The sequence below is a fragment of the Tachysurus vachellii genome, chromosome 14 (genome assembly GCF_030014155.1).
Source record: "Tachysurus vachellii isolate PV-2020 chromosome 14, HZAU_Pvac_v1, whole genome shotgun sequence".
Taxonomy (NCBI): domain Eukaryota; kingdom Metazoa; phylum Chordata; class Actinopteri; order Siluriformes; family Bagridae; genus Tachysurus; species Tachysurus vachellii.
In genome coordinates, this window is record NC_083473.1 from 7,716,787 (window position 1) to 7,743,471 (window position 26,685).

At 39.6% G+C, this 26,685-nt stretch overlaps 2 protein-coding genes across 2 annotated transcripts in view; both read right to left on the minus strand.

The window, feature by feature from the left end:
- The window catches only part of sh3rf2 (SH3 domain containing ring finger 2), a 33,379-nt gene extending 25,313 nt beyond the window's left edge, over nucleotides 1-8,066 (minus strand). The window contains exon 1 of the mRNA XM_060886834.1: nucleotides 7,922-8,066. Coding sequence (XP_060742817.1) covers nucleotides 7,922-7,933 — 12 coding nt within the window. The 5' untranslated portion in view covers nucleotides 7,934-8,066. The remainder of the gene's footprint in view (nucleotides 1-7,921) is intronic.
- Nucleotides 1-26,685, minus strand: part of ndfip1 (Nedd4 family interacting protein 1) — a 424,215-nt gene that overhangs the window by 284,716 nt on the left and 112,814 nt on the right. The gene's annotated exons all lie outside the window — the stretch shown is intronic.

Sequence of the window (26,685 nt, forward strand, 5' to 3'; positions counted from 1 at the left end):
CCACCTTAAAGGCTACAAAGAATGCCATCTGTACCGGATAAACTGTTATTGTTTTACCCTTTTTACCAGCGCACCAGTGTTCCAGACAGATGGTAGAATCAAAATCAACTTATGGGACATTTTTAATCAGTATAAACAAATAAACTATTTTATCAAAACTAATGTGATATAAAATGAGTCAGGACTATTGGCTTTCAGTGTGCGATGTGTGTTTTTCCCTCTGTTGTATAACCTTACACTAGGGCTGGGCGATATGGCTGAAAACTGTATCACAATATCAGTGTTTCATATCGGTCGATATCAAGAATTATTGATATTGTTTATGACCCATTTAAAATAAGGACCAGGAGAAAAATATATTACCTTTAAACCTTTATTTTAAACTTAAGCTTCCTCTGATCATAATCACCTCAGTTATTAAGACAGAAATGTCAACAACCAGGAAACCTCAAATATAAATTAAATGTAAATATGAGTCTAAAGTCACAATGAACACAATTATCTCTTAACATTTAAGGTGCAAAATGAAAGAAAATGTAAGAAATGCTTAATAAAGCGTAATAAAATAGTGCAAAGTGTTAAATATAAACATAGAGAAACCTGAGAATTTAGTGCAAGTTTAGTGCTAGGAAGTTCACTAGCTGTTCACCTTCTGGTGAATAAAGTGTTTTAAAATATGTGCAGTGTTTTGTAAACATAAATAAAACCGAGGTAGACTGAGATACATCTGTAATATAAAAACAAACCTGATACAGTACAGTAACATTGTTTGAAATATAAAACCTGCAGAAATATGAAAAAGTAGCTGACTTTTCCTCTTTTATTTACAATTTCCTCGCTCGCTGCAGCTCATTTTCTGCTTATCAGTCGCCGGTTACTGAAGAGGAATCCAGCAGACCAGCACGAGACAACAATATGGCGCAACCAAACATGATACTGTTACATGATTGGCTGTTAGCGTGTCACTCCCTACGTTGCTAGGTTACCAGAGAGTGCGTGCCTTTGTTAATGCAACCAAACTTGCTTCGCAACTTCTGTTTCCTTCCGACGAAGAATAAAAAATATCGAACGTTTTATCGAACACATTTTTTATTGATATCGATCACGTGTCTATCGCGATACATATCATTATCGTTTTATCACCCAGCCCTACCTTACACAGAATTTTAGTGGTTAAAAATTTTCCAAATATTCTTAAAATATTTCTGCCACTGTGTGAAATGACAAAGACTGAATATTCATTGCTGAATATGAGCTAAACAGCTAACTAAACAGGCGCGAATGAAATTTTCTGGCCGCTGGTAAAAATAATTACTTTCTTTCTATCTTCCTTTCTTAATGCCATGTCATGCCAAAAAGAGTTCATTTGTAAGTAAAATGGAAAAAAAATAAATAAATCTCTGTAGCCCTGTCTTAATCATGAGCCAACCTTGAGTTCTCATTCTTTTATCTCATCAGCGTTATACTTGTAAATTTAATCTTGCTACTGCAACACTAAGAACAATGAAACCAAACATACATTAATACTTACACATGAACTGTCTGGCAGCAACATTTACACCGGGTGTGGCTGCATGTTTAATTTGTTCTGGTGAGCTTTTACCTTAAAGGAAAAAAGTCGGAGGTAGATACGAAGCTCGTCATAGGCAACACTGGCTAGTTCTTCTCTACTGTACTGCATTAAGCACAAAAGCTGATCCGCTTCCTCCTGCATGCTTTTACAGATTATAACAGGCAGCTAAACACACTTGGAGGAGACACTTGGTCTTTATTTTTCATATACAGTATGTGAGTACACAGACGCCTGCAATGGGCTAGACAGAAGACAAGGACTTGTTTCTGACAAAAGTTCAGAGCCATGGGTGGAAACAAAATCATTGGGATTCAAACGCTTTTAACTTTTAATCTTTTAAGAACAGGCCAATCTTTTAGACATGTTGAATTTCTGTGTCACAAAAAAATCCAGTCATAGTTTTCTCTCCATGGCACAGAGAGAGATAGAGAGGCAGATTTTACTGTGAAGTTCACACCATCTAACCATGACTGTTAATGCATTTTGGAAACTGTGCCCAGATAAATAAAAGGCCACTCCTGAGTCAATGTGGGTGTGTTAGAGGAAAAAAAACAAAAAAAAAAACAATGAACTATGCAGGATCAGGGTTGGAACAACTGATCTAAATCGGTGCCAGACTGGAACTCTCTCAGAGAGAGAGGTTAGGAGAGCAGGTCTGGTTGTAATATTAAGACAGAAAAGCTAAAGTCAAAGATTTATTAACAGTTTGACAATGAAAGTATTTGAGGTCTAGCTGATAATAAGATCCGATAAACAAAGCAAGCTTTCATTCAAACCAAAATGGTTCTATAATATGTCCTTTTGTGTTATTTAAACTTGACACTGGACAAAGTGTCCTTAGTCTATTTTTGTTTCTCCTCCAAAGGCATTTCTCAATCACTGCTGATTAATATGTCACTGATATACTGATGTGTCTGTGAAGGCGTATGAAATCTATCAGCCCAAATGGATATCAAATCTCCAACTGATCTGTTTTCTTGCTGCTATAATTATAGAGGGAGAACATTTGTATCTAAAGATTCACCAGTGTACATACGTATTGTATCATACGAGATGAAGGACAAGCAGTGTGTGCTCTTTGCTACTGTGACCATCAATCAGCGTTGAAACTGCAAGAGTCGGACCTGTCTGTCAACGGTTAATAATTAAAACCTATTATTCTAGACTAACATTCAACTTACAACGAAATGTCCACACTATTGGATATGTTTTTTCCCCACATCGTTTTCACTGGTGTCTCTGTATCCATCTTGAAACATACCGTAAAGAACTGACCGATTGCTAATCACTAGAAATAATATTTCTGACTAGAGAAGGTTCATATACACGCTACTATCTTAGCTCCCATTGTTAGTTGCTTCATCAAGTCGCTTCATATTTGAATAAAGTTAAACATTTCTCAACTTAAAGTGTCACTGTACAAGTTTTTAACACATTGTTGCTGTGCCTGGGCTTTACCTGTACTATTACTGATTGCATGCACAAATCTACCATCTGAGCTAGAAAGACATCAGCACCAGCCTCTCTCGCTCTCTCTCTTTTTTTAATATATATTTCATTTGGTCATCACTGATCCCAGAAACATCTACATATTAAAAATAATAAATAAATAAAATAAATAAAAACAACACTTTAAAAAGACAAGAAATAATCTAAAGTTGATACCAAAACTACAGAATTATACTGTTGATGTTTTACCTTTGAAAGATTGAATTTTTGAAAAGTTTATCCATCAGTGCTACACCAGTAATACCAGTAGTCTTAGCACTTCCAATGTCTTTTTGAAAAGCCGTGACAAGTTTTTAGTTACTGCCTTGTTTCATAAAATCCATCGACTTGTCAGTAAACCTCAATACCTTGGAAAAACCTACAAGTATCGCAATATTCAATGTTTTTTTTTCATATGCCTCACCTGTCCAGCCCTGTCCATGGTGCTTATGGTGCTCATGGTGGTTATGGTGCTCATGGTGGTTATGGTGCTTTAATGTGCTTATGGTGGTTATGGTGGTTATGGTGCTCATGGTGGTCATGGTGCTTATGGTGGTCATGGAGGTCATGGTGGTCATGGAGGTCATGGTGGTCATGGTGCTTATGGTGGTCATGGTGCCCCTGTACCAGAGAACCATCCTCCATTTCTAAAACATTTCTACTGATGTAACGACCTGCTCCTCATACTTTCCTAATTTTTTTTTTACTAGGTAATATTATGTCTTTATATTAATTAAATTATATTTAATTATATTTATTATTATATTATATTTAATATTATTAAAACTTGGGGGCACGGTGGCTTAGTGGTTAGCACGTTCGCCTCACACCTCCAGGGTTGGGGGTTTGTTTCCCACCTCCACCTTGTGTGGGTGGAGTTTGCATGTTCTCCCCGTGCCTCGGGGGTTTCCTCCGGGTACTCCGGTTTCCTCCCCCAGTCCAAAGACATGCATGGTAAGTTGATTGGCATCTCTGGAAAATTGTCCGTAGTGTGTGATTGCGTGAGTGAATGAGTGTGTGTGTGTGTGCCCTGCGATGGGTTGGCACTCCGTCCAGGGTGTATCCTGCCTTTATGCCCGATGACGCCTGAGATAGGCACAGGCTCCCCGTGACCCGAGGTAGTTCGGATAAGCGGTAGAAAATGAATGAATGAATGAATTATTAAAACTTCTGCACATATATTATTTTTTTAAATGGCATCAATACGAAGCTGGCGCACTTCCGTAAACAGCGCGTCTTTCCCACAGGTAACTACGTCACTAAACCAGGTGGCGCAACCGGATTGTACAGTAAACCATTAGGCTTTTTTTTGTGGCTCACCTTGTGCGCTCATTTCACTACTTTTTATTTTTTGTTTCTTGCTTCATCTCTCTAATTACTCAAATAATTAAACCTCCCCACATTAAACCGCTCAAACACGTATATGAGACACTCAATGTCTTCTATAGAGATAGTGATTTAGAAACGACGCTTGAATTTTAAGGGAGACATTAAGGGAACGTCTAAAAAGTGCACGACACGAAATGCTTTTTCCATAGAGCTGGATAGGAAGGTCAAAAGACACAAAATTAGTTAGTAAAAAAAAAAGGATCATTCTTTAATCTAAAATATTCCCTCGTTTTTTAAATTGGACTCAATAAATTATAAGGGAGATTTAAATTTTTACATTACATTTCCAGCATTTAGCAGAAGGCCTTATCCAGAGCAACTTGTACAGTATATACACATATTTGAGGTCTTCTCGGGTCTAAAAAAAATGTACCCGACCCGAAGTGACCCGAATCACTTTTTACCAGAACCCAACGTGCATATATATTTTTTTTTTTATAAAAACCCGACCCGAGACAAACCCGAGTCCGACCCGACGGCAATTTTTTTTAACCCGACTGGACCCAAATGTTGCATAACTCTGCACTAAAGTAACTGCTACAGCGTGGATTCAAAATTGATTGACAGGTCTGTTTCAACGAAAATTAGCTTACCGCCAGCCACATGTCACCAGCCACATGTCGCAAGCGGTCTTGGCAACCAGAGGAGAGGGTGGAAAAGGACTCGAGTCGATGCACACACACGACATACAGTACAGTAGTTCGGGTCTTCTCGGGTCTGTTCGGTAAAAACACATTCATTTTAAATTACCCGAGACCCGATGCCGCTATTATTATACCCGACCCGTGTCCGAGGCAAACGTCAAACTTTTAGACCCAAACCCACTCGGGTCTCAGGTCTGACCTCGGGTTTTCGGACCTAAGTGGACCCGTGAAGACCTCTAATACATACACACACACAACTGAGGTCACTACTCTTTCTCCTCTGAGCTAAAAGCAGTGGATGGTTGGTTTCAGACTTAACTGTAATCCTGGATAAAATAAAACATTACTGAAGATAAATGATTCAATGATATCCACAAAGTAATAAACTGATTTGTAATTAAATAATCACAATAAATCATTTACTTTAAGGCTGTAATTGTCTCAGAGGATGTCTTATAGGATAGAACTCGAGTTACTTGAAATTGATTTTACTTGTTTTTAAATTGAACTTACTTGTTTTTGATAGTATGTTCTTATTTGGTGTGTTTTTACATCTTACTTATTTTAATGTATTATTTGTATAATTGTATGTTTCCTTCTTCTTCTGTGAAGCGTTTTGAGATACTTTTAAAGGCCCTATAGAAAATAAAGTTTTTTATTATCATTATTATTATTCTTCATACTTTTTAATATTCATGATTTTATTTGCCTTTATAAAAGTCATAAAAGTCACAGCTGAAAGATTTAACAACCTGAGACATTTATATAAACAATTCCTGTGGTGATGTAGATCGATTTGAGCCATTACAACTTTTGAATGGTCTGAAATATTGGCTCTCTTTTCTCAATGTTAGGTTCGCACATTTTGCTTCATGAATATTCATGCAAAATGTAAACACACTACTGTGCAATGTCTGTTCATTATTTGTATACAGACATGATGATGTAGGTATTTATTAAACAATACGAGTTCAAGGACAAAGATAATTGTGCTGATGATCTTCTATTTAAATTTATGTCTTTATTGATGTCATTGTTACGTCTGGGTCTGACTGTTCCTGTTCAACGGTTAAAAAGAGCTTTTCCAAACTTCTTTCTACGGCAACAGACTCTCTCAGGTTCAGGTTCTGAAAACTGACAACCAAAGAAAACCTCATGGCAGCTTTTTGACTATGATAGTGAAATCAAAGGAGATTTTTCTGAGACAGAAGACAAGGTATTGGACGATCCAGATTTTGAAACTTTGTAGACATGAAGAGAAATTACAGTATGGGACACAGCAACCATCCTCGGCAGTATCATGGGAATATAAAGGTGATAATGTATTGTACTGCCAACCTCAAATATAATCAAAGTGTATCCAGAGACTATATGATTTACACGAAGATCCAGTGACAAACCCAGCCACCTAGAGCCATAGCAGCTATAACTGTTCTCTAGACTATTCAAACCGCAAACCAGAAACAGATCTGGTGGACTCTGATGATGGCAAGAAAATGCTTTCTGCAACACAATACTACATGTACATAGGTGTAGGTAAAACATTTGCAAAAAGCACTTGCTCACACTGTGATGGTTACAAGTGAAATATGGTGAAATAATAGCCCCAGTATATGCCAATGTGCTTTAAACTAAAATATGTGTCCTTCCATATTCTGTACAACATACATCCATCCTATCTTACACAAGGTCATGGAGAACCTAGAACCTATCCAGTGGGAACCTAAGGCCTGGGGGTGGGCTACCGACTCATTGCAAAGCATAATCACACACACTACAGACAATTTAGAGATGACTGCGGGAGAAATCTGAAGGACCTGCAGGAAGACCCTAGGGTACAAGAGGAATGTGTGAGTAAGGCAAACCGTGAGCCCCGGAGCTGCGAGGCAGACCGTGAGCCCCGGAGCTGCGAGGCAGACCGTGAGCCCCAGAGGTGCGAGGCAAACCGTGAGCCCCAGAGGTGCGAGGCAAACCGTGAGCCCCAGAGGTGCGAGGCAAACCGTGAGCCCCAGAGGTGCGAGGCAAACCGTGAGCCCCAGAGCTGCGAGGCAAACCGTGAGCCCCAGAGCTGCGAGGCAAACCGTGAGCCCCAGAGCTGCGAGGCAAACCGTGAGCCCCAGAGCTGCGAGGCAAACCGTGAGCCCCAGAGCTGCGAGGCAAACCGTGAGGCAAACCGTGAGCCCCAGAGGTGCGAGGCAAACCGTGAGGCAAACCGTGAGCCCCAGAGGTGCGAGGCAAACCGTGAGGCAAACCGTGAGCCCCAGAGGTGCGAGGCAGACCGTGAACCCCGGAGGTGCTAGGCAAACCTGCAAACCACCTGCCACTGTGCACCATCCCCATTCTCTCCATTTATTAATAAATAGTTGTTATCATCTCAAATGATCTTGTATTACTTCTGATTTGGTTTTATGATTCCTCATGGATTTGTTGTTTTAATATTTCTTTCCTTTATAAATACATTCATCATTAAAAGTCCTACAGATTTTTCTGTGTGCGCAATTTGTGCACGGTCCCTTACTGGAAAAAAAAGTCATTATTTTCTACTTTGTTTCGTCTGTCGCTTTCCGAGTGAGAAAAAAAAACTACATTTTTGAAATGTTTTTTGTTTGGTTGTTTTGTTTTTTCTCGTACATTTAGTTTAAGAAGCACAGCCCGGTAACAAGGACGGTATAAAACTCACTTTTACTCACCGAGCACCTGACAAAATGAGGAAGTGCGGACAAACACGCAGCGCCACTTATTATGATTATATTCGACACACAGAGTTTTAGACGCTTGAACAGTTACAGAAAAACCTTTTTAAAACTCAAAAGTCTTATTTACATACCTTAATTTCCATCTAGTCCAACCAAGAAAAGAGTAAACATATCAGCTGTGAACAGACCAAACTAGTTGTTGAGCAGTCGGAGGCGCAGTCAGTGCACACGGCTCAACTTTCACTGCACAGCCTTCATTCTTATTGTACAATGGAGCCTGGGCTTTTATTCTGCACTTTGCTCATAATTACAATCAATGCACTTTTACCCACACACAAAAAACTTTCTGGCATTAACTGCATTTTTTTTTTACACTGACCAAAATAAACATATGAGTCAGTGTACAGATTACTCACCAACATAGCTGAATAATTTTAATAAACACAGTTTAATAAACAATTCACTCTTAATGGGATTCATTGCACAGTTTAGACTCACCAGCTCACTCTTACTGGGATTCATTGCACAGTTTAGACTCACCAGTTCACTCTTACTGGGATTCATTGCACAGTTTAGACTCACCAGTTCACTCTTACTGGGACTCATTGCACAGTTTAGACTCACCAGTTCACTCTTGCTGGGATTCATTGCACAGTTTAGACTCACCAATTCACTCTTATTGGATTCATTGCACAGTTTAGACTCACCAGTTCACTCTTACTGGGATTCATTGCACAGTTTAGACTCACCAATTCACTCTTATTGGATTCATTGCACAGTTTAGACTCACCAGCTCACTCTTACTGGGATTCATTGCACAGTTTAGACTCACCAGTTCACTCTTATTGGATTCATTGCACAGTTTAGACTCACCAGCTCACTCTTGCTGGGATTAAATGCATGTTTTATTTACAACATTTGGGCAGGCACCTTTATCCAGAGCGACTTACAGTATCTCATTTATTTATTTATTTATTTATTTATTTATTTATTTATTATACAACTGTGCAGTTGGGGGCAATTCAGGGTTAGGGTGGCAGCTTGGTGGACCTGGGATCGAACTCACAACCTTCCGATTGTTAGCCCAACACATTAAACACTAGGCTACCACACTCCCAATTCACTCTTGCTAGGATTCATTGCACAGTTTAGACTCATCAATTCACTCTTACTGGGATTCATTGCACAGTTTAGACTCACAAATTCACTTTTATTGGGATTAATTGCACAGTTTAGACTCACCAATTCACTCTTATTGGGATTCATTGCACAGTTTAGACTCACCAATTCACTCTTACTGGGATTCATTGCACAGTTTAGACTCACCAGTTCACTCTTTCTGGGATTAAATGTATGTTTTATTTACAGCATTTGGGCAGGCACCTTTATCCAGAGTGTCTTACATTGTTAACTAATTTTAATACAACTGAGCAATTGTGTGTTAAGGGCCTTGTTCAGGGGCCCAACATTGGCAGCTTGGTGGATCTGGGGTTTAAACTCATGACTCTGATCAGTAGTCCAGCACCTTAAACACTAATCTACCACATTCCATTCCATGCCAGCTTACTCTCACTGGAATTTACTGCACAATTTACACTCACCAAGCCATGGCACAGACGGTTCCAGGGGGCCCCGGTTCACTGACAACACCTGCTCAGAACAAGCAGCCTTGGTTTTAGTGCTTCCACATTGTAATGCTGATGTCGAGAGGGTATTTTCGATGGTCGGGTTGAACAAAACCTCAACACGAAACAGCTTGTCTCTGGACGGGACATTGTCCTCAATCATGACCCTAAAAATTGCAAGTGGAGATGTCACTCTTGCCTGTTTTAAAAAATTGAGAGAACTGCTCACCACACTGTTCACTCTCACTGAGACTCACCACACTGTTCACCCTCCCTAAGACTGAATCTACTGTTCACTCTCACAAAGACTCACCACACTGTTCACTCTCACTAAGACTCACCACACTGTTCACTCTCACTGAGACTCACCACACTGTTCACTCTCCCTAAAACTCAATCTACTGTTCACTCTCACTGAGACTCACCACACTGTTCACCCTCCCTAAGACTGAATCTACTGTTCACTCTCACTAAGACTCACCACACTGTTCACTCTCACTAAGACTCACCACAGTGTTCACTCTCACTGAGACTCACCACACTGTTCACTCTCCCTAAAACTCAATCTACTGTTCACTCTCACTGAGACTCACCACACTGTTCACCCTCCCTAAGACTGAATCTACTGTTCACTCTCACTAAGACTCACCACACTGTTCACTCTCACTAAGACTCACCACACTGTTCACTCTCACTGAGACTCACCACACTGTTCACTCTCCCTAAAACTCAATCTACTGTTCACTCTCACTGAGACTCACCACACTGTTCACCCTCCCTAAGTCTGAAACTACTGTTCACTCTCACTAAGACTCACCACACTGTTCACTCTCACTGAGACTCACCACACTGTTCACTCTCACTGAGACTCACCACACTGTTCACTCTCCCTAAAACTCAATCTACTGTTCACTCTCACTGAGACTCACCACACTGTTCACCCTCCCTAAGACTGAATCTACTGTTCACTCTCACTAAGACTCACCACACTGTTCACTCTCACTAAGACTCACCACACTGTTCACTCTCACTGAGACTCACCACACTGTTCACTCTCCCTAAAACTCAATCTACTGTTCACTCTCACTAAGACTCACCACACTGTTCACCCTCCCTAAGACTGAATCTACTGTTCACTCTCACTAAGACTCACCACACTGTTCACTCTCACTAAGACTCACCACACTGTTCACTCTCACTGAGACTCACCACACTGTTCACTCTCCCTAAAACTCAATCTACTGTTCACTCTCACTGAGACTCACCACACTGTTCACCCTCCCTAAGACTGAATCTACTGTTCACTCTCACTAAGACTCACCACACTGTTCACTCTCACTAAGACTCACCACACTGTTCACTCTCACTGAGACTCACCACACTGTTCACTCTCCCTAAAACTCAATCTACTGTTCACTCTCACTGAGACTCACCACACTGTTCACCCTCCCTAAGACTGAATCTACTGTTCACTCTCACTAAGACTCACCACACTGTTCACTCTCACTGAGACTCACCACACTGTTCACTCTCCCTAAAACTCAATCTACTGTTCACTCTCACTGAGACTCACCACACTGTTCACCCTCCCTAAGACTGAATCTACTGTTCACTCTCACTAAGACTCACCACACTGTTCACTCTCACTAAGACTCACCACACTGTTCACTCTCACTGAGACTCACCACACTGTTCACTCTCCCTAAAACTCAATCTACTGTTCACTCTCACTGAGACTCACCACACTGTTCACCCTCCCTAAGTCTGAAACTACTGTTCACTCTCACTAAGACTCACCACACTGTTCACTCTCACTGAGACTCACCACACTGTTCACTCTCACTGAGACTCACCACACTGTTCACTCTCCCTAAAACTCAATCTACTGTTCACTCTCACTGAGACTCACCACACTGTTCACTCTCCCTAAAACTCAATCTACTGTTCACTCTCACTGAGACTCACCACACTGTTCACCCTCCCTAAGTCTGAAACTACTGTTCACTCTCACTAAGACTCACCACACTGTTCACTCTCACTGAGACTCACCACACTGTTCACTCTCACTGAGACTCACCACACTGTTCACTCTCCCTAAAACTCAATCTACTGTTCACTCTCACTAAGACTCACCACACTGTTCACTCTCACTAAGACTCACCACACTGTCCACTCTCCCTAAGACTCAATCTACTGTTCACTCTCACTGAGGCTCATCACACTGTTCACTCTCACTGAGGCTCACCTCACTGTTTCTCTCACTGAGGCTCACCTCACTGTTTACTCTCACTGAGGCTCATCACACTGTTCACTCTCACTGAGGCTCACCTCACTGTTTCTCTCACTGAGGCTCACCTCACTGTTTACTCTCACTGAGGCTCACCACACTGTTTACTCTCCCTAAGACTCACTCTACTGTTCACTGTCCCCCAGACTCACTGAAATTTTCACTCTCACTGACGCTCACCACACTGTTCACTCTCATTGAGACTCGATGAATTATTTATTGTCAATGTGTCATTTTCTTTGTTCACTCACACCCGAACTAAGATTCAATTTCAAGCATACTCTCTGCACAGTTCTCACTCAGATACACTGAAGATACTTTCTTATTGGAATTCACTGCACAACCCAGTGTATGTGAGGGTGTGTGGGAAAGAGGACTCGGGAGACAGGCAGACTCTGAAGGAGCTTCACTTTATTTCTTTCAACAAGCATTTTTCAGCATGCCTAATGGAAAATTAAAATGAAGCACAGTCTCAATATTACATATATGAATCTTCATGTGTTGCCTGCTGGTTCAGCCTTCCTCCTCTCCATCCACAGCTGATGCTCAACCACACCCCCCACTGCCACATTCATTTTTATAGAGACAAACTGCACATTTCATTCTTAAAGACATTCACGTCACTGTTACTGAGGCTTACTGCTCTCTGACAAGAAGTACACAGTGTTCACGTTCTGCACAGTTCACAAAGACTCAATGCACAGTCCTAATATTCTACTCGGTTACTTGGACATTTCTCACATTCAGAAAGCAAGCAATTTTATGACATCAAATTTTCAATTCAGTTAACAAATAATTTCCTGGTTCTGGCTTACAGTTTTTATATAACACCAGATTCTACAAGCATCAAGTTTTATTAATTAAGTTTCATTTAATTCAATACATTGTGTAATTCAACACTGTAGGAGTGAATTCAACACTAATAGTTGACCCAACACTATCTATTCAGCACCAGACAGTCCTAGAATTGCACATTAGGATTTGTGTTAACTGTATTTTAAATATTTAATATTCACTAAATCCAGTAAATGAAGATGAACGATAATACCACTCATAGTTTTCACACACACACACACACACACACACACACACACACGCACTCACATACACGCGCACACACACACACACACACACACACACACACACACACACACACACACACACACACACACACACACAAACACACACACACACACATATGCTGATTTACACAAGTTAAATGCTTAATAATGGAATAAGATTTCCCTCTAGTGGTATACTAATGAATCAGCTCACCTTGTCCAGCCACATCAAATAAATAATCCTCCTAACTCATATCTGACATGACAGTAAAGTATGTAGTGGATTCAAACTTGTCCACTGCTTGATCTAAATGATAGTGTTGGTGATAATGATATTACTTTGCTGGGAATAGATGGTGATTACAAAGAGCTAGGTAATGGGCACTCGATAAACAAAAATAAATAATTCAATAGCACTTTATTCTAGAGGCTCATCGGCTCACAGAGTGGGGAAAAGCCTTCCTGAAAGGCTCGTTTGGTAGCTGATAGATCTAGCATTATAAAGGGGTATTGTTGATTTTCATATTGTTGATTGTTATAGACCTTTCAGCCGAAACCATTTAACACTATGCTTCATTTAAAAATAATATGCTGCTTATATGCTACTATTATTTATTAGCAGAGAACAGCAGTTCACAAATATCCATCCAAGTCATGGCCTAATGGTTAGAGAGTCTGACCCGTAATCCTAAGGTTGTGGGTTCGAGTCTCGGGCCGGCCATGACTGAGGTGCCCTTGAGCAAGGCACCGAAACCTCCAACTGCTTGTATGTTCACTGCTGTGTGTGTGCACTTTGGATGGGTTAAATGTAAAGAATGAATTCTGAGTATGGGTCACCGTACTTAGCCGTATGTCACGTCACGTCCATATTATCCTCCTGGGTCACAGGAAGCCTGGAGCCAATCCCAGGACACTCAGGGCACAAGGCAGGATACACCCTAGACAGGATGCCAGTTTATCACAGGGCATAATCGCATACACACTTACACACTATAGACAATTTAGAGATGCCGGTCAGGTCAAGTCAAGTCAAGAAGCTTCTATTGTCATTTCAACCATATATAGCTGTTGCAGTACACAGTGAAATGAGACAACGTTTCTTCAGGACCAGGGTGCTACATAAAACAAAGACAGGGCTAAAGACTTGTAAGTAGTCTTAACCACATAAAGTGCAACTGTGCAACCTGGTGCAAACAGTGCAGGACAAGACAGACAAGACAGTGCAGGACAAAAGACAGTGCAGGACAAAAGACAGTGCAGACAAAAAGTTACAAGACAATACAAAAAGTACAAAAAATACAATACACAAAAGACAATAAACAGTAAACAGAAACAGCGCCGACCGACCAGTGTAAATACTGTACTGTATGTGAATACTGAATGTTCAAACAATATTTTGTGCAGTAACATCAGAATAAACAGTTTCTTAGCAGCAGGTCCTTGAGATAAGGTATAGAATTGTGCAAAAGACAGCAAATGACTGAAATATTCAATCAGTCTACAATGCATGTCTTTGGGCAGGAAACTCCTGAGGAACAGGGAGAATACGTAAACTCCACACACACGGCGGCAATAGGAATCTATCCGCCAACCCTGAAACCACCAATCATGTTCACCAATATTTTGGAGCCAGATATATACACAATTATATAAATGTGCACAGTAATATTCTGGTTATTTATTTGACCTCAATAATTAATCTAACAACTTTAATGATGGTGGAATGTATTTCCCTGGCTGAAAAAAAAACAGTCCTGTTGTCTGTGCTTCAAAGATCACACGTAATAAACCAATAGAATAAGACAGTATGTGGTGTAGGACAAAGGTTTTACAATATAAACGTACGGTTTATCATATACTGTATGAGTTACATACAGTACTAGCTACTAGATACTAGCCAGATATCTTGAGCGCTTACCCACCTGACACACTTTTATTCCATTACTGGATTTCGGTTTCTTCCATCTCTAAAGCACAAAGTTCCTCAGACATCTCAGAGTTAAATAATTTATTTGAATTGCCTCTCCCTTCTCCACAAGCTGAAGACATTCGTTTCAATTTTTCAAAGCAAACATTAAACTTTTAAATGCACCACTGCAGAATACGAGGACGTCTCTTAAGGAAACGATTTACAACTAGGTACTTTCATTTACAAATCCAGCATAATAATTGTTGTTATTATTATATGTACTAAATTATGGTATGATCTATAAAATATGTATTATGATTATGATTATAGAACTTTCCTATTGATTTTCAGGCTCAGTGGATGATGGAAGAAAGCTAGATTGATTTTTAACAGGTTCTTTAAATAGTTGTTGGTTAATGGAGTCTACAAACTTGGTGCACAACATTTGATTACTGGAAGCTGCAATCCTGCCTCAATTTGAGTGCTTTCTCATCTGCTGCTATAATGTGTTCGGCTTAGAGCCAAGTCTAGACGCTGTATTTTTGTGGAAGCCAGGCAGAATGAACGTGAGCTTGACAGTGAGTAAGGTTTTATTGGATCAGAGAGAGGCCTGAGTAGTCATTATGGCTCTGAAACAAAAAGTGTGTGTGCATGTGTGAGTCAGAGAGAGAGATAGAGAGATAGAGAGAGAGAGAGAGAGAGAGAGAGAGAGAGAGAGATTAGTCCAGCAGATGGAGCAGTTTGCATTTCTTCATAAGAGCTGATGGCAAAGAGCATTTCTTACCTCCCAATCATGAACACTGAGAATGAGTCAGGATAACACCGTGGTGTAGTTGCTGGAATGCTGGTTTCACACACACACACACACAAGTCGCATGTATTTAGCGATGTCAGTCCACCTACTGGTATGTTTTAAAGAGTGGAGATAAAACCAGAGAACTGAGAAGAAACCCACACAAAAAAACTCCATGCACTGAAAAACTCAGCAAAGAAAGTAACCGGCTCTCAGGATGAAACTAGGGATTTGTTGCTCCACCGTGTCACCCTACTGTGTTTGTTCTAGTTAACATCATCCGTGTTGATCACTCAAAATAACCAATCCAAAATGTGCTCTGTAAAAATGCTCTTTGTTGTTTTCCATTACAGATGATCAATTATTCATGAGCTGATTATATATGCCTATCATTATTTCGAGTCATTATTCCTTGGCTATGTATCAAAAGCTTCTACGTCTGTTTTCCTTGACGGCTCCAGCCTTCTGTGATTTTAGCCAATAATGATTAAGCATATTAAACCTGTCAGTGAATGATCTAATGGAGGTTATCCAAATTATGTACAGATTTACAGCAAATCTAATTGTAGTTTATGTACAGCAAGGCTAGGCAATTATCCTGCTGTGTCAAAGAGACCTTTTCCGAAGCTTCCGTTTTAGTCGGATCCTGTGTGTATCCTGCATGGTGCAGATTTATCATTAGTTATTAAAAACCCATTAGAGTGAGAGCAATAGAGCCATGAATACCATCTCTCCATTTAAAGACCTTATTTTTCTTGAGCTTTATGGTTCAACAAGAAACAGAACAACAAACCCATTGTGAATATCAGGGGGGAGCTACAGAACACAGAACACAGCTGCCGTTGGACAAAACATTGTCATATTCTATCAACTCAGTTTTTCTTGTCCAAAAGCTATGAATCTAATTTGAAATCCAAATGTTAGCAGGCCTCATAGCAGGTGGTCTTCTGCCACACGTCTTTAACATCCATTTTGCAGAGCACCTGCTATCTAATACAACCTATTGTAAGCCCGGGTCTTTCTCTGCATGCCAGCTTCAGCACAGGCCTTTAACACTTGCTAGTAGTGTATGCAAATGCAATTTCAGTATTTTAATGAATTATTAACAAATGACAAGCACCTTGATCAGTTATTGGCTCACTTGCTCATCTGAAACTGGATTTAAAGTAAACCAGCCACAACATGCTCAATGAATTGTGGTTAAACAGTGTTTCTATTAATAAGAATATTGGATACTGGATCTGGATTATGGATGTCCATGAATTTCTAAGCACCAATGAGCTTTTGTATTTCAGCCAAAGGGGAATTCGGATTTTCTTTCTGGCTGTCACGATCATGGTTGTGGGATGGTGATGACACTCCCTGTGAACTCCGGGCTGCTGTCCTGAGCCCATAGCTGCCTCCCTGGTACTGACAGGCCATCATCCCACATAACCCTCAACTGTCTCCATTAAACACAAATACAGACTGATATTTTTCTGTCTGTGGGTGTTAGAGGACCATCTATCCACATTTAACTCCCCAAGACATAAAGGTGTGGAAATATATTTCATTTGTTCCTAATGTCCATTCAGGTTATCAGTAAGCAAGTAAGGAATTAAACACTTGAGTAGTTGTTTTATATAAAAAATAGTAAAGGACAGGATCCTGAAGTCACATTATACGACAGCTAATGTGTAAGTGCTAGCTATTATTTATTTATTAAAGGACAACACAGCATGCATTTTATCCATTCTTTCTCATTTCTTATTATGAGAAATTCTCATATTATTCTCATAATATTTCTCATTTCTTATTACAGCTTAGAGAAGCACCAGCCTCTTGTTTTTCTCTTGAAATTAATATAATAAAAATGTAGCTTGTCTTGTTACCAACAAACAGCAAAGTGCAACATCCTAAAGATTTTCTCGTGTCAGCAGATGCAGCTTTACCCCTGACTGTTATAGTGTGAAAATAAAAAGATTTTCTCTTCAAGAATTCTTAATCCGAATAACAATTCCACACATTTTTCAAATTTGCTTATGCTGCATGTCTGTTATTCAAGTCCCTGAGCCTGTTTACTAAAAGAACAATAAAGTAGAAGCACAAGTACATTAATATAGACAGCAGAGAGTACTTTTAGAGCTGCTGTTGTAAAAATTAATTACTGGGGTATATTCATCTATTTACTCTAAATAAATGTTCACACTTCTCGACAACTTTATTTCTTTTGGGTTTTTGTGTCATTGTGACATTCCTTTGAAACCCAAATGCGTCCCTGGGTATGAGGGATGGCTCTGGATTTTACAGATAAACTAAAAATCTTGCAATATGCATCTCAATGCTTTCTTCCACCGGCAATAACACATTAATGATGCATCACTGATGAAAGTGCACTAGATACATGACGCACCACGCAGCACACGCAATGGCTCGGATGATGAGTCCACAGGATACAACACTGCCTTTCTTGTGGGTGTCCTAAAAACGAAAGGAAACACCGGCGTACTATAAATCAGGCATCAAACATGTCCGCCAAAGAAAACAAAAGCAGTTGATGACAGAAACATCTTGAGAGCTGTGAAGAAAAAACTCACAGCCAGCCTCCACAGTGAAGGGGTGAAGGTGTCACAATCCACTGTTCGAAGTCTCTGAGAGCAAAAATATAGAGGACATACCACAAGATACTGTATAAACTACTCATTAGCAGTAAGAATCAGAGACCAGACTGGAATTCATAAAGAAATACCTGCTCATGATCCACAAAATTTAGTCCAATCATGGTGGAGGAAGAGTCATGACTAGGGCTTGCATGACTGCTTCTGGAGCAGACTCACTAATCTTTATTGGTGATGTAATTTATGATGACAGCAACAGAATGAATTCAGAAGTCTACAGAAACATTCTGTGTGCCAAAATACAGAAAAATGCATCCAATCTATTTGTGAGGAACTTCATCAATGCAGCAAAACAATGGGCCAAAACACGTCGGCAACTCAACAAAGAATTTCATCAGGGGAAAGACTATATGTTCCAATACTTTTGCTTATTTAAATTCAGTTAGCATGTCATTAAAGGTGCCATTTTGAAAGTTGTTTAACATTTTTAATGTAGATGTAAATCAATCATCTGGTCAAGTTTATAGGTTTTCAAAAATGAAGCTTAAAATAATCCATTGTCATGACCACTTCACTAATGAGTTCAAGTTCAAGTTCAAGATCAAGTTCAAGTTTGAGTTGGTTCACAAAAGAATAAAAGGATTGGCTTTGCTGTTCCAATACATTTGGGGGAGAACTTTAGGTTAGATGCAGGCTTAATGTTTGTGCCTTCTCATAAATTCAATTCATTTCAATTCAATTTCATTTGTATAGTGCTTTTAACCCTTGCATGATGTTCGTATTTTTGTTACTCAGCCAGTGTTCGTGGGTCTGTTGGACCCGCTGCATTTTTGGGTTTTTAATTCAACACGATCAAAAATTTGATGTTAAAATATTCTACAGATGTTTAATTCATCCCAATTACAAGCAATATAAACAGCATATATGGTTAATATTTGCCCTTTACCGTTATTACATCACATTTTTTAATTAAAGTGCTACTCGTTTTTTGTTGTTTTTAATAAAATGTAATAAAAAAACAAAATCAAATTTAATCAAGTTATAAGTGGGAAAAAAATCAACAAATTTACAAGGAAGCAAATTTTTTCAAAACTATTGATGTTTATCAATATGGGTCCCACAGACCCGAACATCATACAAGGGTTAAACAGTGGACATTGTCTCAAAGCAGCTTTACAGAACATAAGAAATAGTGCAAAATGTTCAAGATTTATATTAGACTTATATTTAAATGTGTTTGTATTTATCCCAAATGAACAAGCCTGAGGTGACTGTCGTGAGGAAAAACTCCCTCAGACGGAAGAGGAAGAAACCTTGAGAGGAACCAGACTCAAAAGGGAACCTCATCCTCATTTGGGTGACACTGGAGAGTGTAATTATGAATAATTTCCTTTCTAAATTCATAAACAGTCTGACAATTGTGTATTTATTATTATGTATGAATTCTGATCTGTCAGATAACCCAAACCTTCTTTACCAAGTGATACCGTGAAAAAGCATCACATCATCCTTGTGTCAGTCTCCCTCCACTGGCTCTCTGTCCATTACAGGATTCTATTTCTGTTTTTATCACATAAAATTATATCATACCTCTGAGATCTCCATGCTGTATGCTGTTTGGTGGTCCAGTCCAAAAGCTCAGAAACTCAGTGCCCTGAGGCTGTAAACGAGCTTAGCATTATATTTGCTCCCACTGCTACAGTTTTTAAAGCATTCCTCAGCACTCTGTCTGTTGTAGTAGTTATTTTATGATTGCTACATCTGTAGTTACAGAACTTTGGTTTAAATGTGCTTTCTAAATAAAATGTAGTTTTATTGTAAAATCGTATCGTTTTATAAATATTCAAAAGTGAAAACACATTCATTCAGCATGCACCGAAGAGATATAGTTGCTAGCAGCAGTATGCAGTATTTTGTATGTGCTCTGTAAGTGTATGTGTTGGTTTCCCCTGGGATTCGTGGTTCCCTCCCAAGGTACTTAAACATGCCAGGTGTGTGTGTGTGTGTGTGTGTGCGTGCATGTGTGCATGTGTGTGTGTAGATGGTACCCTGTAATGAACCAGTATCCAAACTGGGGTGAAGTGTCCCAGTGGTAGCGAGATCCACTCTCCGAATCCACAGCCCTGACCCTGACCAGAATAATGCAGTTACTGAAGAAGAATGAGTGATGAATTTTCTTGCTTGGCCCAATATACTGCTGTAGTGCTTCGCTTCACTGTGTAGCAGCCTGTTGGAAGCTACTAGAACAATTTTCTTAAATTAAACACTATTTGCACTCTATTCAAATCTCATATAATTGCACATTTGCAGTGTTGTTCTGTGTTAAGCAATGAAAGCTGATAAATCTGTGTACTCACTGCTCCCAATGCCTACTATGACCACTGAGGCGTTCCAGCTCTGCCATCACTCTTTCTTTATTACTTTTCTTCATTCTATTTTATGCAATTGAGATTCTGAAGATATGCTGAATCAAACTTTAATAAAACTTAAAAAAAAAAACTCTCCATATTTGAAAATCGACTCTTAGTAATCCATCTGTTGTTATTTATATATATATATATATATATATAGATATATATACAGTCTTCATTTGAGTGGGATTTACACTGTAGTTCAGCCTTGAGTCACATTATGCCTTTTATAGTTTACGTCTTAATCTTTGTCTGAAAGCCTGGTCCATGAGTTGCAATGACAACATAGTAGACATAAAATATTCAAGCATATAATTGCATACTGCATACAATTTGCATACAATTCCCCTGAACATACACACACAAACACACACACACACACACACACACAAACACACACACAGCTGTCTGAATAGGAACATATGCAGAGAAACCTAAATATAGAACACACAGACACACACACCTACAAGCCAGCTGCCTTCTTGCCTCAGGAGCTCCTCTATTTTTGTTGCTTTCAAGGAAAAGAAAGAAAGAAAGAAAGAAAGAAAGAAAGAAAGAAAGAAAGAAAGAAAGAAAGAAAGAAAGAAGGTGGGAGGGGTGGGGGGCTGGTCAGAAAAGTGACAAACCCAGTGCAGTAATCTCCCTCCTCTTATCTATGCCCTGGGTTAGGGCTGATTAGCTCGCACAATTAGAAAACCACCCACAATGATGTCAACCCTAAACAGATTTGTGAAATGATTAATCTGCTCCAATTCCCTCATGCTTTCCATTGATTTTCACAGAGCGTTCTTGTTTCCCTCAGGGAAACGCCTTCACTGGTGAATAGGAATGCAGGTCTGGAAATAAGGCCATATATAACGTCTGTCAACAGCAAATAGGCTGTGTACTAAATGAGCTTGTTTATTGCACAGTGCAAAAATCAGATCTGTGTGTATTATATTCTTGGCTACTATACAAGGTTATGGGATCCAAACGCACACAAAGGTGCATTAAAATGCTGTGCTAGTGAGGATGAAAGATGTAACACAATATGTACACGTATATATCATTTGCCTTTTTATGAAGGCTTATATGAAATGAATTGAATAAATAGTTTCTTATTTCCCCAGATAGCCTGCTCAGTTTTTAGCACAAATCCAGTAACATGATTACATGGCTCTCTACATGGGTTTGTAAAAGTGCTTATCTCCTGTGGACCGGACCGACTCCATCGTCGCTTTGATGTGTGCATGTTTGCGTGCATGTAATCGTAATTCCATACAAAGACGTCTCAAAGGCGTCTCACTCCGTCTCGTGCTAGGAACGAGGGACACAGCTCTTTTGCTCCTGGTTTCATCCTGTTTGCCTGCTTTTCATTTTAATAAACAGCATGTTTCGTGTGCAATCTACAGGGGAAAAGAAATAAGGGCATAAAGGCAGTGCAATAAATATAATCCATATGAGACACATCTTAGTTTAGCAGAAATAACAAATCAGTTAGGGGTAAGAAAAACAATCCTAATATATTAGCTGAATAGAAAATCATTATAAGAGTAATCATTTGCCTTCTTGGATATAGAGAGAATCTTTACAGTTTTGGAAGAGATTTATATTGATGCATTTATCTTTATTAACTGTTTCGGTCTGGTCAGGGATACAGCGGATCCAGGAACACTATAAAGGAGACGATTAGATCCTGGATTGAAATCCAGTCTATTATAGAGCTCTATGCAGACACATTTACACACACTTCGGGTGCATAGTTTATGCATATTCCTGCATGTTTTTACCAATATGACATGATTTAATAATGATATTTTCTCCGTCTTCAAACATATTCTCATTTAAACTTTAAACTTGAGTTCAGAATTCAAAACTTCTCAGTGGGAGTTCAAGAGAAGAAATGAGTTCAATTAGTGGAGTAATACATTAGTGGAGAAATTAATACTATTAACCAAACCACTGAGCACTAAGCTATTTAAAAAGATCTTCAACAGATGTTCAAAACACATCTTGGCCAGGTGGTGCAACAGAAAGGTTTCATCGTGGGAAATCACAGGTTTGAATCCCAGTGATGCCTCAGACATCTGCGCTTTCAGGGATAGAGCAATATTAGGGGTGTCATTACTTTCTGCCCTGTGACACTAGCCAATTATGTGCCTGTGAGATAGTTTAGTTAAATTTGCACGTTCTTTCAAGTGTCTTATGCTGCTGTGTCACAGCATGTGCAGCAGGTTGAAAAGGTTTCATGTGTTTCGGAAGAAACTGGACTTGACCAAATCGAAATGGACCAGGACTGAACAAAGAAAGACCCTTTGTCAGGGTCATGCTTGGACGTTCCCTGCCGGAACATAAGGGATGCTCCAGCAGAGTGTGTTTTGTGCCCCCACCATGGGCCTCGCCATGGCCCTTGCTGCCCCTTTGGACCTCGCTGCACATCTCGCTCCTCCCTGATACTCACCAGGGTCATCAATTTCTCGGACGGTCAGGCTCTGGATTGGTGTGTCGTGAGGGGGGGTAATGGTTTATGGTTTCTATTCTCATGTGCTTCTGTTTACATTTTGTGTCTTCACTTGTGTCTGCCCCACCCGATCCTTCACCTTTTCCCCCCTCTCCACTGTACAGTATATACCCTTTGTGGTGTAAAAAAGTGTTTTGCCCCAAACTCACACCTGAGTTTAATTTCTCTAGCCCCGCCCAGGCCTGATTACTGCCACACCTGTTCACAATCAAGAAATCACTTAAATAAGACCTGACTGACAAAGTGAAGTAGACCAAAAGATCTTCAAAAGCTACACATCATGCTGAGATCCAAAGAAATTCAAGAAAAAATGAGAAAGAAAGTAATTGAGATCTATTAGTTTGGAAAAAGTTATAAAGCCATTTCTAAAGCATTGGGACTCCAGCAAACCACAGTGAGAGCCATTATCCACAAATGAGTAAAACATGGAACAGTAGTGAACCTTCCCAGGAGTGGCCAGCCGACCAAAATGATCCCAAGAGCACAGTGACGACTCATCCAAAATAAGTGGAAATTTGTTCCACTCATCTTTAGAGAATTGTTGTAATTCAGCCACATTAGAGGGTTTTCGAGCATAAATCACCTTTTTAAGCTCATGCCACAGCATCTCAATAGGATTCAGGTCAGGACTTTGACTAGGCCGCTCCAAAGTCTTCATTTTCTTTTTCTTCAGCCATTTAGAGGTGGACTTGCTGGTGTGTTTTGAATCATTGTAACAGACTCATTGCAAGTTAGCGCAAACACTTGATTACAGTTCTTGCTGCTAAGGGTGGCCCAACCAGTTATTAGGTTTAGGGGCAAATACTTTTTCACACAGGGCCATATAGTTGTGGATTTGGTTTTCCCTTGATAATAAAAACCTTCATTTAAAACCTGCATGTTGTGTTTACTTGTGTTATATTGGACTAATATTTAAATTTGTTTGATGATGTGAAACATTAAAGTGTGACAAACATGCAAAAAATAAAAAATCAGGAAGGGGGTCAAGACTTTTTCACACCACTGTATACCTGCTGTCTTGTGAGTCCTTGTTATCGTTCTTGCCTCATGTTTGTCCCTAGGTTTCATTTTTTGTTGTTGTCCTGTGTTTTTTTCCGTCTGTCTGTACACCGTGTATTTACTGTAATAAACTCCCCTGTTTTGTTGCTATCTGCACATTTGGGTTTGATTTTGCTCTGTGGAGGCACTCATTGTTTCTGAGACCCTGAAAAAAATCTTTATATTTTCATTTTAGCTCAGGAACAGTAATGGACATCCAGGATATGTCAGGTCACAATTCACTGTAAATAACATTGTGTCATGTTCTTTTTCAGTGTAAAAACTGCGATGATTTCCAGCCTTTAAGCATTTCTTTCTATGCTGAAAACCTGGAAATATTTTACTTCTATTTGACACTGATGTGCCATCAGTATTCCCACAATATCTCATCATAATCTCACATACAAATTCAACGTGGCTCCTACGTATAAATATACAAACCTGCCTTTGCCTAGCACAAAAGTCTTTCTATTTCCCTCTCTCACTCTTCTTGCTCTCTCACCCTCTCTCACTCTCTCTATCCTCCTCTTCATCTGAAGGCTGTGTGATAAATCTGGACACTTAGAAGTAGCATTAAACTGCTTCAGACAGTGCATTACTCCTCACCGTGAAACATCCGTATCTGTTAAGTGACTGAGCTGGCAGTGAGGTGCGACAGTGCAGTGACACTTCTCAATCTCTGAAAGCTCTTGGTCAGAGGCCAGAGCTGTGTATAGACACGCACAGAGCGTAGCAGGGTCGAAATGCCCCTTATGTCCTGCAGGGTTACAGACCGGCACTTTAACACCAAAAAGTACATCACAACTACTCATTTATCATCTATGACAATCTAGCCTCTCAGGAAAAAGGTCAGAAAACCGGAATGGTAGTGTGCCATTTAAAATCCGTCACTGTTTTCAGGCAGCGCATTTTTCTTTCTGTTAGATTTGTGACTTTAAGTAAACACAATCACTCTGTCTTACACATGAGCCTTATGGCTGATGTCTGTGATATCTAACTACGTTCATACGTCAAAGTCACCGTCACATTAGCAGAGGCGTGAATCTGTCTTGAGTTAATGCATGTTTATGGTTATAGAGCTGATTAAATGAGTTTGTAAATAAGTCTGTTTTTTTTTAAATAAACACATAATTACTGTACATAATAAGGAACACAATAATACAGGACAATGTGAGGTAAGAAACATTACAATAGGTCGTTTTTAACACACATGAATAGATGTCATACATTTCTGTTAATGTGTGGAATTGAATGAAAGCAATGAGATGTATATTGAGAGAGAGATGATCATAAACCTGCTTGTGTTTTACTCCTAAACTACTCGTTAAAAAAACGACAGAAAATATAACAATCGCCTAATAAAGAAATAATAAACTGAAAAAAATAATAAAGTTGGATATAAAAAAAAAGCTGGGGAGGCACAGTGGCTTAGTGGTTAGCACGTTCGCCTCAGACTTCCAGGGTTGGGGGTTCGATTCCCGCCTCCGCCTTGTGTGTGTGGAGTTTGCATGTTCTCCCCGTGCCTCGGGGGTTTCCTAAAAATAAAAAAGGTTTCCAAAATCTTTGTTGACTCTGTGAATTCAATTAGTAGATTAATTGCCCCACTAAGAGGATATCCCTGTTCACAAATTAGTTTTAGGTTGTTTTATATCTGTGGTCTAATCCACAGGACTGTGAATTGGTTGTTTGCAGTTTGGTTTGCTGCAGAAATACTGTATATGAAAAAAACTGTCTGTAGGTTTGCCGGTCTAGGTCTCTAAACATAAAACAGCATGAAATTTGCCCTTTTTTCTTTTTCTTTTTTTTTTTTACATTTTATTTATGCTCTCTGCCCTGATTAGTGTTCGAGGGTTTCAGAGAGAGAGAGAGAGAGAGAGAGAGAGAGAGAGAGAGAGAGAGAGAGAGAGAGACTGGGAAGGAGAGAGAGGGGGGAGAGAGCGAGAGAGAGAGAGAGAGAGAGAGAGAGAGAGAGAGAGAGAGAGACTGGGAAGGAGAGTGAGAGCGAGAGCGAGAGCGAGAGAGAGATCAGTTCAGTATGTAAAGAGTTAGTCTCCTTACTTCAAGTTCAAATGTGATGGATCTCATCTTTTTAATGCCTCTACAAAATACATCACAAAATAAAGAGTGAACCAACCAGAAGTGATTAAGTATTCAAAAATAACTTTTCATCCACCATGATTATTGCTTCCCTGCTCTGTTGTAAGTATTTTAGCAAAACTGGACCCTCAAATATTTTAGCTGTTCTATCCAGACAGCTTCTTAAGAGCTCTCTTTATTCCCGCTGTAGCAAAGTCCCAGGTGAAAGTAGTTTATCTCATCTTCAGTGCTCATGAAGGCCTCAACATAGATTGCACTTCCACTCATTAAGACTGGAAGGGCTTATAAACTGCCCCCGAGGCTCCTCGAGCACCGGTGAATGTGATGAGTCAGCGGAACTGATGACGGGCAGAAAGGCTATTATGCCACGCTGTGCACATAGATTCATAGACTCACTTTCCAGTAGGCTGTACTGGTTGAACTCAGTCCAATGTATTAGTATTAAAAGTTTTCCTTCTACATTTACTCTTTTCTCAAACTTTTTCCTAGTTGGAGATTAATATACTTCTTATATTATAGGTATCAATATTCTAAGCTTAGATTAATTTCTTTAGTCGCCAGCTGTATATAAAATAAT